At 41.0% G+C, this 17103-nt stretch overlaps 1 protein-coding gene across 3 annotated transcripts in view; it reads left to right on the top strand.

Annotated features, from left to right (window-relative positions):
- Nucleotides 1-17103, top strand: part of CEP192 (centrosomal protein 192) — a 135813-nt gene that overhangs the window by 114822 nt on the left and 3888 nt on the right. For 2 of the 3 annotated variants that reach the window (XM_023241726.2, XM_045041110.1), the window contains exons 37-45: nt 134-257; nt 2246-2351; nt 2786-2993; nt 5659-5738; nt 6686-6781; nt 11376-11495; nt 11939-12060; nt 14856-14985; nt 15410-15468. In XM_023241726.2, the coding sequence (XP_023097494.2) occupies nt 134-257; nt 2246-2351; nt 2786-2993; nt 5659-5738; nt 6686-6781; nt 11376-11495; nt 11939-12060; nt 14856-14985; nt 15410-15468 (1045 nt within the window). The remainder of the gene's footprint in view (nt 1-133; nt 258-2245; nt 2352-2785; nt 2994-5658; nt 5739-6685; nt 6782-11375; nt 11496-11938; nt 12061-14855; nt 14986-15409; nt 15469-17103) is intronic. The other variant, XM_019814959.3, reaches the window with a different exon arrangement.

Raw genomic sequence — 17103 nt, 5'->3', positions numbered from 1 at the left:
TTACCAGGGATTTGAAATTCCTATAAAGCAAAAGATGGTAGACTAATGTATTTAGGATTCATTTTTACTATTTATTAATTTTTTTTTCACTAATGCTAAATGTAAGTTATATCTTACTTATCTGATATAATAGGTGACCTGGCAAAAACTGCATGTTTCCAGATTTTAAATAATTCCATTAGGTTACTGAAATTTGAGTTGTACTGGCCAGCACATTGCCTTACAGTAACACCACAACATGGATTTATCCCACCAGAGTAAGTATGACTTCCTTTTCCTCCAGATTTTATGCAGGTATTAACATGGTGACTTTTTAAGGATCAAATAATACGCCATTTTAACTTATTCATTAGAATTTTGCCATATGCTCCCCGTACTGAGCTCCATTTGGTTTTGTGAGACCACAGTGAACTTCAGGATTCATGCTCTTTAGCAGAATAGAGACCATGTCCACAGTCAGTTATGGTGTACATAGCCTAAAAGGGTCAAGAGGTATGAGTGAGGTGGGAAGGATTTCCTGGAGTGGAAAACATCAGAATGTGTAGATGTGTTACTCTGCCTACCAAATTACAAAGCAAGGGATGCAGTTGGGCATACGATGAGAGGTGGTAGTCCCTAAAGCCCAGAGGGTTCTATCTTTGGTTATCTTAGGTCTGGCTCAATTTATTCTGCTTGTTTTGTCTAAAGGACATTTTATAGACAAAGCTTCCTGATGTTTAATATGTCTGAGCCATAACCTAGCTTGCTGTTTTGCACAAAGACTAGTCTAAGACAGAAGGAAGTATTTGGGACCAAATGCTGATGAACAGCTGTCCACTGTCTGCAGCTTAGTTACTGATAGGAGGTAAAGCTGCAGTTCTACAGCTTTTCAGGAACGTTGTCTGGGTCAGCACAGAACATTCACGTCTGAAAGTCACTACCTGTTTGGGGCTAGCAACTTTGCAGAAGAGCAGCATGAATTTATTAACTTTTGCAAAGTGATGGAGTATGCATTTTAGGAGAGCTTAGTGACTAGTATTGAGGTATGGTTAGGCATACTCCAGAGAAATATTCCTAGGACCAAAGCAATCAATTAAACATTTACTGATTAATGGTTGGAAAGTTAGGGAAATGAATTGTTCATGAATCACTTTTTCTGTCACCCTGTGTATTTAGCCATTAGGAATGGAAAATAATCTTGCTCTGCCATTTTTGATATGTATGCCAACGTATCCTTTTAACTGGTCGTTTCTTCTAAGTCACAAATCTGATTACATTGTCCACATTTAAAAGTCTTCTTTAACATTCCATAGCTCTTGAAGAGAACAGTGAGCACAAAATTTTAGCAACTGGGTAAATAGCAATATTGTTGGGGCACCTAGGTGGCTCAGTCGGGTAAGCGTCCGACTTCGGCTCAGGTCATGATCTCACGGTTCCTGGGTTCAAGCCCCGCATCAGGCCCTGTGCTGACAGCTCAGAGCCTGGAGCCTGCTAAGGATTCTGTGTCTCCCTCTCTCTCTGCCCCCTGCCTGCACTCATGTTCTGTCTCTCTCTCTTTCTTAAAAATAAATAAAACTTTTTTTTTTTTTTTTCAACGTTTATTTATTTTTGGGACAGAGAGAGACAGAGCATGAACGGGGGAGGGGCAGGGAGAGAGGGAGACACAGAATCGGAAACAGGCTCCAGGCTCTGAGCCATCAGCCCAGAGCCCGATGCGGGGCTCGAACTCAACGGAGCGCAAGATCGTGACCTGGCTGAAGTCGGACGCTTAACCGACTGCGCCACCCAGGCGCCCCAAAACATTTTTTAAAAATTAAAAAAAAAAACAATATTTCATTTATTTCCCATCCCCCCTTTTTCTTCCAGTTTCTTTCCCAGTTATTTAATTCCCTTTATACTGTGACTGTATCATTCTTTATTATGATAAGTTTTATGATAAAGTGCCTCAGAGCTTCTGTATTTTAGTCTTTTGCTCCAGAAGTTTTAATTTTGAATTGCTTTTTAAATGGTATTTCTATGGCCCCGGTCTCTTTTCACATGAGTTTTCCCCTTCAGTTCATAGGTTTATGTCACTCAACTTTTTGTGAGCCACAGAGTTGGGGCTGATATAAAATCACATGTGGATGGGATCTCACCTCTTCTCAGCTCCTTCTTGAGCAACACGGAAAGAGTTGGTCATTGATGGAACAGTATTGATAACTCTGTGGTTATTGCTATTAAAGTATAGGATGTTCTTGCTTTTCATTATTAAATTCTTTCTTTTTAGGAGTAAGCTACAAATTCTTGTGAGTCCTAATTCCTCCTTATCCACAAAACAGTCAATGTTCCCATGGAGTGGTTTGATTTATATACACTGTGACAATGGACAGAAGGTACTTTTAGTGTTTTTTAAGCAAATTTTTCCTGTTTTGCAGCTTAAGTGTCAGGAGGCTTATTAGCTCTAACATCTCAGAAATGAAATGAAGGGGGGCTGTTCTTTTAGCTGAACTAGACTTATTCAGACAGAGCACTTAGCACATAGTTTTTCCATTAGCGATCTGAACAGTTCTCCTGAGTGGGGGCAGGAATGGAGAGTGGGGCCTAGAAACCATTACTAATTTGCAAAATCTACTTTGAAAAAGAAGGGAGTTGGGGAAGAGAGGGAGGAGTCAAAGATTCACTTCGAGATCTGAATAAACTTTCTCATCCATCAGTGTTTTCCATTTGTTTGGCATTACTTTTCTCCACCGTGATTTAAAAATAGGAATTGTTTCTTTAAAATGATAGCTCCATTTGTGTCTTATCTCCTTTATTTGGCTCATTTCAGAAAATTGTGAAAGTTCAAATTCAAGAAGACTTGACCCAAAAAGAACTCCTCACTCGTTTGGCTTCCGGCCCATTTGGAATCCTTTCCCCAGGAACTGAGCCTTCAGTTTGTCATCTGGTAAAACCAATGACAAAACCACCTTCCACAAAAGTTGAGATAAGAAACAAGACTGTTACTTTTCCTGCAACAGAACCTGGTGAAACTTCAGGTGTGGTTCACAAGTTATGTAATTCAAATGGTCACTGATCTGTTGAGTCTAACACTGTTCTTAGTGAGCCATATTGTAATGACAGGGATAAAATTGTCCTCTGTTTCAGGAGAGAGGTGGTCACTGGTAGTCATTTCAATGATGGGCAGGATTTGGGGGAGCTTTAAAATCCTAAAATGTTAAATCTAGGTGTTTAAGAACCATTTATATTCTGGGAGTCTCAGATTCTACCTGGTCAGAACCATCCCTTCTCAGTTCTCACTAGGTCTTTTACTAGACTGCTAATAAGCAGCTGAAGAAGAGAGGAAAGTGGGTAAAACCTGGTTCTGTCACTCACTAATGTGACTTTGAGGCGCTACAGAGGTTAAATAGACTCAGTTTCCCCATATGTAAAATGACCATCATAATTGACTCCTCTCACAGAGGGCTTTGAGGAGTAAATGAAATAATATATGTAAAGCACTTGGCACAATGTTTGTCACCTAGTGGACACTTAGTACTGCTAATATTCTTCAAATGTCCTGAGAACACTGCTTTTGCTCTCCCCTCTCCCCTGCCCATGATGGCTCAGTCTCAGTGAATGGGATTACATGTGGGACCTGTTGGAAAGGGTTTGGACCTTCTGTCACATGACCCTCCACTCCTTGCCTCTCTCACTGGCTTTGTCTCCTACTCATGCTCAGATTCTACTGTCCATCAAGACTGTCCCCCTCCGACCATCACCCATCGCTTCGCCCGTCTTCCCCACTCGTGTCCTCTGGGAGTTCCAGCAGCTCTGTGGCTTCATTCAGATGTTCAGGCCACTGGCCCTGCTACCTTCTCACTCTCCAGCCTTGTCCGCTTCTGCTTGAATTCTGTGGTCTGTCACTGCAGTTACTGCCTTAGGAATGTTTTTAACTGCCGTGTGTCCCTCCTTCTGCATTCCTCTCTGGCAAGATCCCAACCCTTGTTAGAGCCAGACTTTTCCCAGCCCTATGTCTCTACTGTACTAGGCAGCACTTCTGGAGAAACCTGGGGCTGTGTCCATGGATTCATGGTCTCAGCTCTCAGATGCTCCTCAGTACCAAGCTTTCCTACCAGCCCTCCTTGGTGTGTGTCCTTTCCCATTTCTGGCCATCGTTTGACAGTTTCATCTCTTCTCAGCATCCATCTGCTGTTCCTGCTCTCACTCTTCCTAGCTCTTGACTTTGCCTCACTCTTCACTGCCAATATAAAAGCCATTAGACTAAATGCAAGACTTCTGCTTCCATCCCAGATAAACTCTTATGCTTGGAAGCTAGGCTCTTCTCAAGGCCTTACTCCACCTCTTCTTTCTCCTGTGTCATCAGTTTCTCCCTTTGTTGATGCCTTTCTGTTGGCACACAGGGCACCCTGCCGTCACATGTTTAAGGAATACCTTCCTTGGCCTCGTCTCCTTGCTGCTCTCCCTGCTTCCTCGGCATCCCTCCCTCATGGTGGGATTGTGCTCTCTGCCTTTCTTTTCTTAGTCTGTAGCAGAGCTGGTGCTGCCATCTTGCCCTGACCCCACTGCTATAGAGGTCACTGAAAAGGGAGCATCTCTTCTATGGGTCTTTTTTTTCAATTAGCAGTAATTGCACTTCTGATAAACTTCATTGGCTATGATACTGCCACTGTGCAAAGCTTATGGGTCTTTGTTAATTTGACCTCTCGACACTGGCGACCACTCCTTCCTTCTTGGACTACATACTTCTTGTGCCTCTCCTGGTTTTCCCTGCCTCACTTGCTCCACTGAGGGCAGGTTCCACTGAGGGCTCTTCTTCCTGGGCCTGCGTATGTCCCCTTCTTTCTCTCTGCTCTCCCTGCACCCTGCTCAGCTTCCATGGGTGGGCATCTCACAAACAGAACTCTTAATTTACCCATGAAACCAGCTTCTCCAGCCTTAACCTGTGTCAGTGAGTGGCACCACTGTCTGCCCATTAAGCCAATTCCCTGGAAGTTGATTGCTTTTCCTCTCTCTCTCTCTCTCCTCATCCAGTCCACTAGCAAGTCCTTTGCAGTCTGTCTTCAGAATGGATCCCCTGTCTGCCCACTGCTTTTCCTCCCACTGCCGTGACTCAGGCCTGATACAGACCACCCCGTGCATCCTCTCTCAACTGCTGCTGTGGCGCCTTACCAGGACTCCTCATCTACTCTGACTCCCTAGCGGTCTCTCTTTCCCACAGCAGCCAGTAATTCTTTACACATGTAAATCATCTTATTGCTCTCTTGCTTAAGCCCTTCATTATACTTTGATTAAAAACCAAAACAAGATAGGGGCACCTGGGTGGCTCAGTTGGTGAAGCATCTGGCTTCGGCTCAGGTCATGATCTCACAGCTCATGGGTTTGAGCCTTGCGTCAGGCTCTGTGCTAACAGCTCAGAGTCTGGAGCCTGCTTCGGATTCTGTGTCTCCTTCTCTCTCTGCCCCTCCCCTGCTCACGCTCTGTCTCTCTCAAAAATAAATAAACATTAAAAAAAAAAGGTACTTGTAAATCTTGATTTTGTTAGAAAATACTATAAATTCCTGTTGGGTTCCTCTGGGGATCTAATGATTGTATTTTTCCCCCTATGATGAGGTAATTAGTCATTGTTACACATTGTCACAGTAATCTGCTTGTTTACTTACCTCTGCAAGAATTGAGTTGTGATACGTGTGTTCCTTGTAGAAAATTTTCTGGAACTTGAGAATCATGGTAACACAGAAGTGAAGTGGCATCTGTCATCTTTAGCTCCACCTTATGTCAAGGTCAGTAGTAATGGCCTTAAATATATTCATTTTAATGTTTAAACTTTATGCAGGGTGTTTTAAAACTGAGTTATGAGCATAGGTTGAGATTACTGTCTTTTTTAGTTCCACTAATTCACTTACTTGATTTTCTCTATAGATGTGGCTAATATATGCCCCATCTTTTTCACAAGGTGGTTTTGAGAGTCAAATTACAGAATGGATGTGAAAATCTGGGCTTGCTCATTTAATGAACTACCTTCTACAGTCCTGATTTTTATCTGAAATAACTATTTTGAAAAATATATAAAAGCGTTATTATGGAACATTGTGTGTATGCTCGTGCACATGTGCATTCATTTTTCTCTCCCTTGTTCTGAGTGCTGTTTTGTGTTTTCAGCGGGTAAGAGCTAGTGCAGGAGACAGAAGTGAATGTTCTGTGTCAGTGCGTGCTAGCTACTGTATACTGCAAATAGTCTCTGCCAGTAGGTTCTGTCTGAATTAAGCATATTGTCATGTGTGTTGTTTACAACACTGTGGCCTTTTTGCCGTGTGTTTTGTGTGACAGAAGCAGTTTTGAGCCACAATACCCACAACATACGTGCAAAAGATAGTGCTGGACCTACTGAAAAGAAATAAACAACTAGTTTTGCATAGGTTATTAAAATGCACATTCAACAGGGTCTTCAGGGTTTTCGAGGAGAAGGCAAATCCTTTGATATTATGAGCGTCATCCTAAAGATGACTGTAGCCAGGAAGGAATGGTTGCTGATGGAGGGAGGAGAGGCAGCATGAGGTCTTGTGTGAGCTGAGTTTAGTAGTACTCCTGCTTCTAGGCAGGCTTTGAGCTCTCCTGTGCCCTACAAAACTGGTTTGTGTGTCCTTGGTAACCATAAAGATAACGGTCTCACTCTGAATTGATGAACTGACTTTTATATTTTTTCATTTGATTGCTTAAATGATTGTAGGGAGTCAATGACAGTGGAGATGTCTTTAGAGCTACCTATGCAGCATTCAGATGTTCTCCTATTTCTGGTATACTGGAAAGCCATGGAATTCAAAAGGTGAGTGTTGACATTTTTTTTTTTTTTACAGCTTTTGGTAAGAAACTGGTGTTGTTTGACCAGGAGTGCTTTTGTTTCCACCCAGAGTAGTTGCTTCATCTAGACTAGTGCTGCTAACAGCCAGGTTGCCATAGGAGAAGAGGTCTGCCTCAGTACAAGTCAGTCGAGTGCTTCCTGCAGCAGAGGTCTTGCTTTCTACATAGCTAAACAAAATGCCATACTTAGTGGTAGGATTGATTTACGTTTTGGTATAAGCACTTCATGTGCCTGCAGGCTGCCAGTACTTAGAACACACTTCGAGTAGCTCTAATCTAGGCAATAGTTTTGTCCACTAGCCCTATGAGAAACATCTGCCACTACTTAAAAACAAGTCAGTGTTCATATCATAGTCAACAATATGTCTTCATGGGTAAATGGTGATGGATTGTTTTAGTACCAAGACCCTCTTTTTATTTTTTTAATGTTTGTGTATTTATTTTTTAGAGAGAGCACAAGCAGGTAAGGGGCAGAGAGAATGGGAGAGAGAGAATCCCAAGCAGGCTCTGTGCTGTCAACACACATGGGGCTCAATCCCACAAACCATGAAAGCATGACCTGAGCCATAATCAAGAGTCAGACGCTCAACTGACTGAGCCACCCAGGCTCCCCATAGTATCATGACCCTCTTAAGTTCTTTTTTTTTTTCTAAACTTTATTTATTTTTTAGAGAGAGACAGAGCGCGAGCAGGGGAGGAACAGAGAGAGAAGGAGACCAGAATCCAAAGCAGGCTTCAGACTCTGAGCTGTCAGCACAGAGCCTGACGTGGGGCTTGAAACCATGAACTGCAAGATCATGACCTGAGCTGAAGTCAGACGCTCAACCAACTGAGCCACCCAGGTGCCCTCATGACCCTCTTAAGCTCTAATTTGTTTGTAGACCTGACATAGTTTCTTCAGATATCTTAGTGATGCTAGTCATTCACTTGGCCTCAGTAATACATTTTTTCATGCCAACAGCTGAAACTCAGTTAAACTGTACCATTTATATGACATTGGTCCATTTATTCAGGGATTTAGACTTGTAATCAGTTCTATGCTACAGTTGTAAACTCATTACTGACTATAAAAGAATCTTTGAGCAATGATCATCACAAACTGTGTACTTTAGTAGGTCTGTATAACAGGCTTCTAGAGCCTGGCTTTTTGGGAAGGATCTGCTGTTCTACAAGCATAGTTTATTTTACTTCCCAGCCCACGATAGAGGCAAAGCAGCATAATAGGGTACAGACACATTGTTCAACAAAAGTTTAACATTTGGGGCAAAGGTGGTGGGAGGAGGGTTGGAAAGAAAAAAAAAAAAAAAAGCCAGCAGGAAAGGCATCCCATGTTCATGGATCAGAAGATCTAACATTACTAAAATTGCAGTACTTCCTAAATTGATCTATAGATTCATTATAATCCAAATTGAAAATCCCAGTTGGTGTTTGGTTTTTTTGTTTGTTTTTTAAAGAAATTGACATGCTGATCCTAAAATTCATATAGACATGCAAGGGAACCAGCATAACCAAAACAATCTTTTTTTTTTTAAATATAATTTATTGTCAAATTGACTTCCATACAACACCCAGAACAAAGTTGGAGGATTCACACTTTCTACTTTCAAAACCTACAGTAATCAAAACTGTATTGTTGACATAAGGGTAGACATTTAGAATATGTGGAATAGACTTGAGAGTCCCCAAATATACCCTAATATTTATAGTCAGTTGATTTTTTTCAATAAGGGTACTGAGACAATTCAATAGGGAAAGAGTATTTTCAACAAATGGTGTCCAGACAACAGATACCCACATGCAAATTAAGTTTGACCCTTACTTCACACTGTATCCAGAAAGTAACTTGAAGTACACCATAGACCTAAATGTTAAGAGCTAAAACTATAAAATTCTTGGAAGATAACATAGTAAATATCCATGACCTTGAATTAAGCCTTGATTTTTTAGATGTGATACCAATAAAGCACAAGTGATAAAAGAAAAAATAGATGAATTATCAAAATGTAAAACTTGAGTACATCAAAGGATACCATTAAGAAAATGAAAAGGCAGGGCACCTGGGTGGCTCAGTTGGTTGGGCAACCGACTTCGGCTCAGTTCTTGATCTCACAGTTTGTGAGTTCAAGCCCCGCGTCAGGCTCTGTGCTGACAGCTCAGAGCCTGGAGCCTGCTTCAGATTCTGTGTCTCCCCCTGTCTCTACCCCTCCCCTGCTCACGCTCTGTGTCTTTCTGTCTCTCAACAATAAGTAAACGTTTGAAAAAATTTTTTAAAAAGCGAAAAGGCATCCCAGATTATGGGAGAAAAATATTTAGAAGTCCTATGTTAACGAAGGGCTTGTATCCAAAATGTATACAACTAGATAATACAAAGACAAATTACCTGTTTAAAAAATGAGTACAAGAGGGGCACCTGGGTGGCTCAGTCGGTTGAGTGTCCGACTTCGGCTCAGGTCATGATCTCACAGTCTGTGAGTTCAAGCCCCACATCGGGCTCTGTGCTGATGGCTCAGAGCCTGGAGCCTGCTTCCGATTCTGTGTCTCCCTCTCTCTCTGCCCCTTCCCTGCTCATGCTCTGTCTCTCTCTGTCTCAAAAATAAATAAAAACATTAAAAAAAAATTTCTTTAAAAAAAATGAGTACAAGAACTGAATAGACATTTCTCCAAAAACAGATATGAAAGTGGCCAGTAAATACATGAAAAAATATTTAGAATTACTGTTCATCAGGGAAATGCAAAAACAAAACCACAATGAGATATCACTTCATGCCCCAGGATGACTGATTTCAAAAACCAGACAGTAATAAGTGTTGGTAAAGATACAGAGAAATTAAGACCTTCATACATTGCTGGTGGGAATGGAAAATGGTACAGCTGCAATGAAAAATAGTTTGACGGTTCCTCAGTAAGTCAATGTAGACTTACCCTATGAGCCAGCAACTCCACTTCTGGACATATATCCCAAAATATTGAAAACCAGCATTCAAACAAAAATTTATACACAAATATTCACAGCCAAAAAGGATAGAGGGTGGCTAGAGCCTGGGTGGCTCAGTCAGTTAAGCATCCAACTTCGACTCAAGTCATGAGTTCAAGCTGAGTTCTCACAGTCTATGAGTTCGAGCTCTGCGTCAGGCTCTGTGCTGACAGCTCAGAGCCTGGAGCCTGGTAAGGATTCTGTGTCTCCCTCTCTCTCTGCCCCTCCCTGCTCACACTCTGTCTCTCAAAAATAAACATTAAAAAAAAATTAAAAATGAAAAAAAGGATAGAAATAACCCAAATGTCCATCAACTGATAGGTGGATAAATAAAATGTATGTCCATGCAATGAAATATTACTTGGCAATAAAAGGGAATGAAGCACTGATAATGTGCTACCACATGAACCTTGAAAAAGCATGCTAAGTGAAACAGTCCAGACACAAAGGCCACATAGTATATGATTCAGTGTGTGTGGAATGTATAAAATAGGTAAAGCTGTAGAGACAGAAGGTAAATATGTCCTTGCTGGACATGGGAGTGAGAGAGGGGAGTGGGAAATGACTGCTGATGGTATGGGGATTCTTTTTGGATTGTTGAAAATATTTTAAAATCAGATTGTGGTGGTGGGTGCCCAGTTCTGAAAATATACTAAAAACCCTGACCACACTTGAAGTGGGTGAACTGTATGGTATATGAATTCTGTCTCAATGAAGCTTTGAGAAAGGAAAAACAAGGATGCAGGACTAGATTGTCTCTTGGGAATTTCTCCTTTCACATAGTACCAGACATAGAAATGAAACCTCCATGAAGTCTTTGTTTTTTGCTTACCATACTGCCAGATCACATTTGTTAACTGAATTCCAGGTCTGGGTACTTAATTTATGTTAGGGGAGATCTTCTAACATCTCCTGCCTAAGTAAGGCACATCATTCTGGGAACATTTAAGGAAATACTACCAAAAAGCACAACTATTGATGTGTATAATTAGTGATCCAAATTAGGGTCACTTAAGAGTTTTAATGTTAAGTTCAGATCCAAAGATACTGATTAGTGATTAACCTAACTAATAGTATTTTTAACACTAAATTCTTTGATAAAGGAAGCACTTAACACTGGTAAACTTTGTAAGATACTACTTTTAAATATTACAGCTTTCTCATCCTGAGCTTTTTATAGGTTGTACTCATACAGTTCATATGTGTAACTTTGAAATGTGTGGTCAGGGTAACTGGTTCTGGGCATTAGGCCTTTACTGCATGGCCAGCAGAGGGTTCCATAAGCATTGTAATGAAAGACTGCATTGTGTTTCTGGGATGACCTTCCTCATTAAGGTCTTGTACATGACAGCTCTAGAATTTTTTGATAATGTAAATAACATTTACATTTTGAGGAATATGTTACATAGAAATCTAAAGAAAAATGTATTTTGGATGTGGTATATAGTAACAAGACCACCAAAAGTAGAATTGTTCAAATTCTTTTTCAGTTAGCAGCAAAACTAGCCAGTGCAAAACCGTATACCAATTACAGGTACATGAGATTTGGGACTAAATTTCTTCCCCTGGATGTGTTGTTTTGTAGGTCTCCATCATGTTTTTGCCCAGAGATAGAGGAGATTATGCTCAGTTTTGGGATGTTGAGTGTCACCCCCTTAAAGAGCCTCACATGAAACATACCTTGAGATTTCAACTCTCTGGACAAGTGAGTGTTACACTGAATTTAAGTAAATTATTGTGTGTATATATTAAAAACATTAAGTGAAACTGACATGGAAAACTGTCCTGAAAGTGCAGACTATTTTCCTGGTATTCTAATTTCATTAATTCTGTTGTCTGGCCCTGTAATCTTAATTTTCTCATTTGCCTTGATTGATTGGCATGTTTGAAGTCTGGGTTTGGGTCTATGAAATCTATGTTTGACTTGATTAAGAGCGTGTGTGTGTGTGTGTGTGTGTGTGTGTGTGTATGTAAAAGAAACTGAACAGTATAAGGTATAGTGTTTGCAATTTAGGGAATTTAAAAATCTTAAGTTTTCTTTGAAAAATTAAGAAGGAAATAGTAGAATTCAAATGGGTAAATTTCCAGATATTTTCCTAGTATTGATTTCTCATCCCCCACCCTGTGATTTTTTTTTTTTTTATACAGAGTGTCAAAACAGAAAATGAGCCTGAAAATTCAGAAATTTCCACAAACTCTCTCATTAAACTAGATAATTTGGTTAAACCCCGGAGACCAGCTGTATCAGAGGCTTCTGCTCTCGTACCTGGGTATGTTGTTTTTGTCATTCTTATGACATATTTTCCAGTACTTTACTGAGATATAATTATATACAGTAAAATGCTCAGTGACCTTACCTATGAGTTTCCATGCATTGCTACCACTCCAGTGAAGACAGAGCATTTCTCTCACCCAGAAAGCTCTTACACATCCCTTTGCAGTCAGCCCTGCCCTCACCCCAATATTTGTTCTGTTCTCCTCTTTTGGCATAGGTTGGTTTTGTTGAATTTCATACATATACACACCCCTTGAGTCTGGCTTCTTTCACCACACATAATTTTTGGGGATTCATTTGTGTTGTTGAGTATGTCTGTAGTTTGTCCCTTTTCATTATTGAGTATTGCTTTATGTGAACATATCACAATTTATTCATTTTCCTGATGACACTTGGGTAGCTTCTCATTTGGAGCCATTATAAAGGAAGGTGCTATGAACACTATTGTGTGTATTTTTTTTTAATTTTTTTTTTAACGTTTTTATTTTTGAGACAGAGAGAGACAGAGCATGAACGGGGGAGGGACAGAGAGAGAGGGAGACACAGAATCAGAAGCAGACTCCAGGCTCTGAGCCATCAGCCCAGAGCCCGACACGGGGCTCGAACTCACGGACCGTGAGATCGTGACCTGGCTGAAGTTGGACGCTTAACCGACTGAGCCACCCAGGCACCCCTATTGTGTGTATTTTTGTGGGGATATTTTTTTAATTTCTTTTGGGTAAAAATACCTGAAAAGTAGAATTGCTGAGTCACATGGTAAGCATGTGTTTAACTTTATTTATATTTTTTAATTTTTTAAATGTTTATTTTTTTATTTTTGAGAGAGAGAAAGAGAGTGTGAGCAGGGCAGGGGAGAGACGGGGGAGAGAGAGAATACCAAGCAGGCTCTGTGCTGATAGCACAGAGCCTGACATGGGGCTCGAACATGTCTGAGCAGAAATCAGGAGGTGGCCACTTAACTGACTGAGCCACCCAGGCACGCTGTTTAAAAGTATGTGTTTAACTTTAAAACAAACTGCCAAATTGTTTTCCTGAAGTGGCCATACCATTTTATGTTCCCAAAAACATTGTACAAAAGCCGATTCTTAAAAACTTTTTAAAATGTGTTTTTTATACCAGTAGCTTGCACAGCTGTGATGAAAATATTTAAGTATTTTACCTAATACACATGTTTTTTACAATCCTTAAGTAACTAATATTTAGATCTTTGTTCTGGAGGAAGATGCTTATAAGAAAAATATATGGTGAATACCTACTTAATTTAATATAAATGTGGTCATTTATTTTCTAATAGGAGTAAATAATGTGTTTTGTAAGAAATTAGTCTCCTTTAAAGAGTATGTGTTCTTACCACACTCTTTTGATGCTGTTTACTCATCTGCTCATCTCGTAATTACTGAGCACACACCATGTGCCAGGTAGTGGAAGCAGAACTGCCCTCGTTCTTGCCTCCATGGACTTCACTTCCTGGAGGAGGAGGCAGCACATCAACAAATTATCTCACTAACAGGCTTGATTACAACTCGTGGAAAGGACTGGAAGGAAATAAATGGGAAACATGACACAGGGAGCTTGATGTGTGATACCTGGGAAAAGCCTCCCTGAAATGGGACCTTTAAGTTGAGGAGGATGAGTGGAAATGATGGAGAAAAGTTCCCAGCATTGTGAGGACTGGCTTGTGGGGATCGTTGGCCCTCGAGGAACCAAAGGCAGCACGTAGGCCTAGAGCCCAGAGGGAGGGAGAGTATGTGAGGGGAGGCCAGAGGGTGGGTGGGCAGAGGCAGACCACACAGAGCCTTGCATGTCAGATGTTAATTTGGGGGTTTATTTGGGAAGCTGTTGGAAACCACTGAGTGACATGATCAGATTTCAGTATTTATAGAAAAATCCTCTGTCTGTGGTACAGGCTGATTAGGAGGAGGCCAGGGTAGATATGGTAAAACAAGTCTGAAGCTATTATTAAGCAGACCAGGATTAAAGTAGTGTCAAGGAAAATGATGAGAAATGAACAGATCTGAGAGGTATAGAGGAGGAAAATTTGAAGGACTCAGTGGATGGGTTGAGTAAGGGGGCTTGAGAGAGAAAGGGGGTCAAAGTTGGCTCTCAGAAAAACAAGTGGAGGGTCAGGTTTGAGGAGAAAGATCCCGGGTTTAGTCTGTATTTATGGTGACATATCATTGTGTGGTGATAGGCATGTTGCCCAGAGGCTCAGATCTGGGAGTCATGGGGTCAGGTCGATGGATCACTGAGATGGGATTGCCTAGGGAGACTGCAGGAAGAACAGTTAGGGATGTTGAGGGCTAGGCCACACGGGACAACAGCATTGGCAGTGAGGGAGTGGGCATGAGCCTGCTCAGACTGAGTATGGCATCTAGGTCACTGCCATCAAATTCTGCCAAGAGGCCAGAGCTTGTGTTCCACTCTCAGGGTAGTCTGACCTGAAAAATGGGGATCATCCGTGGACTGCACTGGGAGTGGTCCAGCTGAAATGGACTAAGGTGAAAGGAACACCTGTGGATGCATTGAGTGTGAGCCGAGTGGGGAGCTAGAGCCCCAGCCCCCCTGAGGAGAAAGGGGTACTGTCCTGTCCCACTTTGTGGCTGATCCCACACCTTATCTGAGTGCTCTGGTGGGCATTTTCTCTTCACACAGACTAGTGAAGTTGCTGTTACAGAACTATTTTCTAACTGAGTTGTGAGAGAAAACACAAATCAACACTTTCAAGGTTAATGTATATAGCCTAACTTACTGTGGAATTTAAATGGTTAACTTTTCAACATGTTTCCAAAGCAGGCAGCTTGACTTGACTCACCGTGGGGTTTATGCCCCAGAAGATGTATATCAGTTTCTGCCGACTAGGGTCGGGGAATCAAGGACGCTGAAAGTCAACTTGCGAAATAATTCTTTCATTACGCACTCTGTAAGTTGGAAATAGTACTGTGGGCTTTGGGAAAGTGGATATATTCAACTATTTTATAAATATTTTCCTAATAATTTAGAAGCTTGAGTTAATTTTTTAAATGACTCATACTGCATTTGGAAAGATACTCATGGGAAGAATTGAAAATATTTAGCATTTGTTTTCATATTTTCATTTTTAAAGTTTTCTCTCATTTTCTCTTTCTTCTGTACCATTATACCAACATATTTCTGGATAGCATTTACTCTAGTCAGAACTAGGATAAATTCATATTGAAATTCTTTTAAATTTGTTTTCATGTGCAATTACCTAATTTTGTGACTACACTTAAATTTACTAAATATCTTTAATTAAAGAAATGTTTTAAGTATGCTCAAATATCTAACTTGCATAATTTCATAAAGTGTTTCATATTAAATTCCAGCTGAAGTTTTTAAGTCCCAGAGAGCCTTTCTACGTCAAACATTCAAAATATTCTTTGAGGTGAGTTTATTATAAATCAAAATGTTCTCATCCTAGTGCAGGACTTGTTTTCAGGACTAAAAAGAGCTGAGGAGCCTGCAGGGAAATCATTTCACGACTGCCCATAAGTGTGCTCTACTGTCCAGCAACCCAAACTTTGTGCAATGGTTTGGACTTAGCATATGATTCCTGTTATCTAGTATTTTGCCAGCCACATAAATACATAGAAGCTTAATCATCTTGTGATTAACTTTAGAATAATTCCTGCTTTAAATGTTATTTTCACTGTGCTAAGAATCAAGGAGTTAAATTCTCAATAATTGGGACAAAAACCTTCCCAGATTAACTGGGGAAACTTTTATTATGATATTTTCTAGTTGTCATTCTTCAAATACCCTATATTGTTCTTAAATCCGGGCCTCATTTTCTTGTAATCCTTGCTACTTTTCATTTTCCATATGATATACATTTAGATTGATATCTCAAACCGGTTTAATAGTAGGGTTCTATTGGACTTAACACTGAAGAATAATTTTCTCTTCATCTTTGAATCTTTAAGCTACTTAATCATAAGGTATTTCATTTTAGCATTGGATGATTCCGAAAACATGTTGCATGAAAACTTGGACCACTGTGCCTAGGACTAGTCTAGGACTGCCTCTTCCTGAGGTACTAAGGCCAGCAGTGCCATACTCTGGAAAGTTGCACGTATCTCTAGATCCTGAAAAGATAAGACACTGTGCGAGGGAGGCCCTTCTCTCGTCTCCTTCTCTTTCTTTTCCCTCCAAACCTGCTATTCCTGTACTTGAGGTTCTGGCACTCCCTTTGCCTCCCAGGGGACTGACTTAAGGGCACAAACTGCAAATTATATAATGAATGTATCTAGAAAGTTATCATAGGCTTCATGTCTCTAAGCCTAGGTTTCCTGATTTGTGAAATGCAATGCTCCTGGCAACCTGGGCTCCTTAGGAGGCTGACGTAAGCCATCTGTGGGTGTCAGCACCTGGCCCTGTGGGAGATGCTCAGCAGGTGGTGACATCTTCAGCAGTACTGACAATGTCCTAATTTCGGCCAGCCTACTGGGGGTGGGGGGGCCGTCTGTGAAGACCAGCCCCACAGATTTTGATGGAACACCACAGATGCCTGCATGTCCATGCTTTTCCATTAACCCCTTCAACAGCCACATGGAGGAGAAAGACCTAACTTCATTTATTTGTTTTTTTTTTTTTAATGTTTATTTATTTTTGAGAGAGGGAGAGACAGACCAAACACAAGCAGGGGAGGGGCAGAGAGGGAGACACAGAATCCAAAGCAGGCTCCAGGCTCTGAGCTGTCGGCATAGAGCCCAATGCGGGACTCAAGCCCACAGACTGTGAGATCATGACCTGAGCAGAAGTCAGACCCTTAACCGACTGAGCCACCCAGACACCCCAGAAAGGCCTAACTTTAAAAAACAAAAAACACTAACTGAACATTTTCCAGCTTCTCTACTCTTGAGTCCTTGACTCCCAGCAGCCTGTGGACCTCCAGTCAGTGAGCCTTTGCCCTACTGGTTTAAGACAGGTGGTGCTAGACTGTTACAGTAGATGGACGCTGCTAAATACATGAGTGAGAAGACCAAGTGAAGTACACCCCAGGTCACAGAAAAACTTCTCT

The sequence above is a fragment of the Felis catus genome, chromosome D3, assembly GCF_018350175.1.
Source record: "Felis catus isolate Fca126 chromosome D3, F.catus_Fca126_mat1.0, whole genome shotgun sequence".
NCBI classification, from domain to species: domain Eukaryota; kingdom Metazoa; phylum Chordata; class Mammalia; order Carnivora; family Felidae; genus Felis; species Felis catus.
The sequence above is the reverse complement of the archived record's forward strand: the minus strand, read 5'-3'. Positions and strand labels throughout refer to the sequence as shown.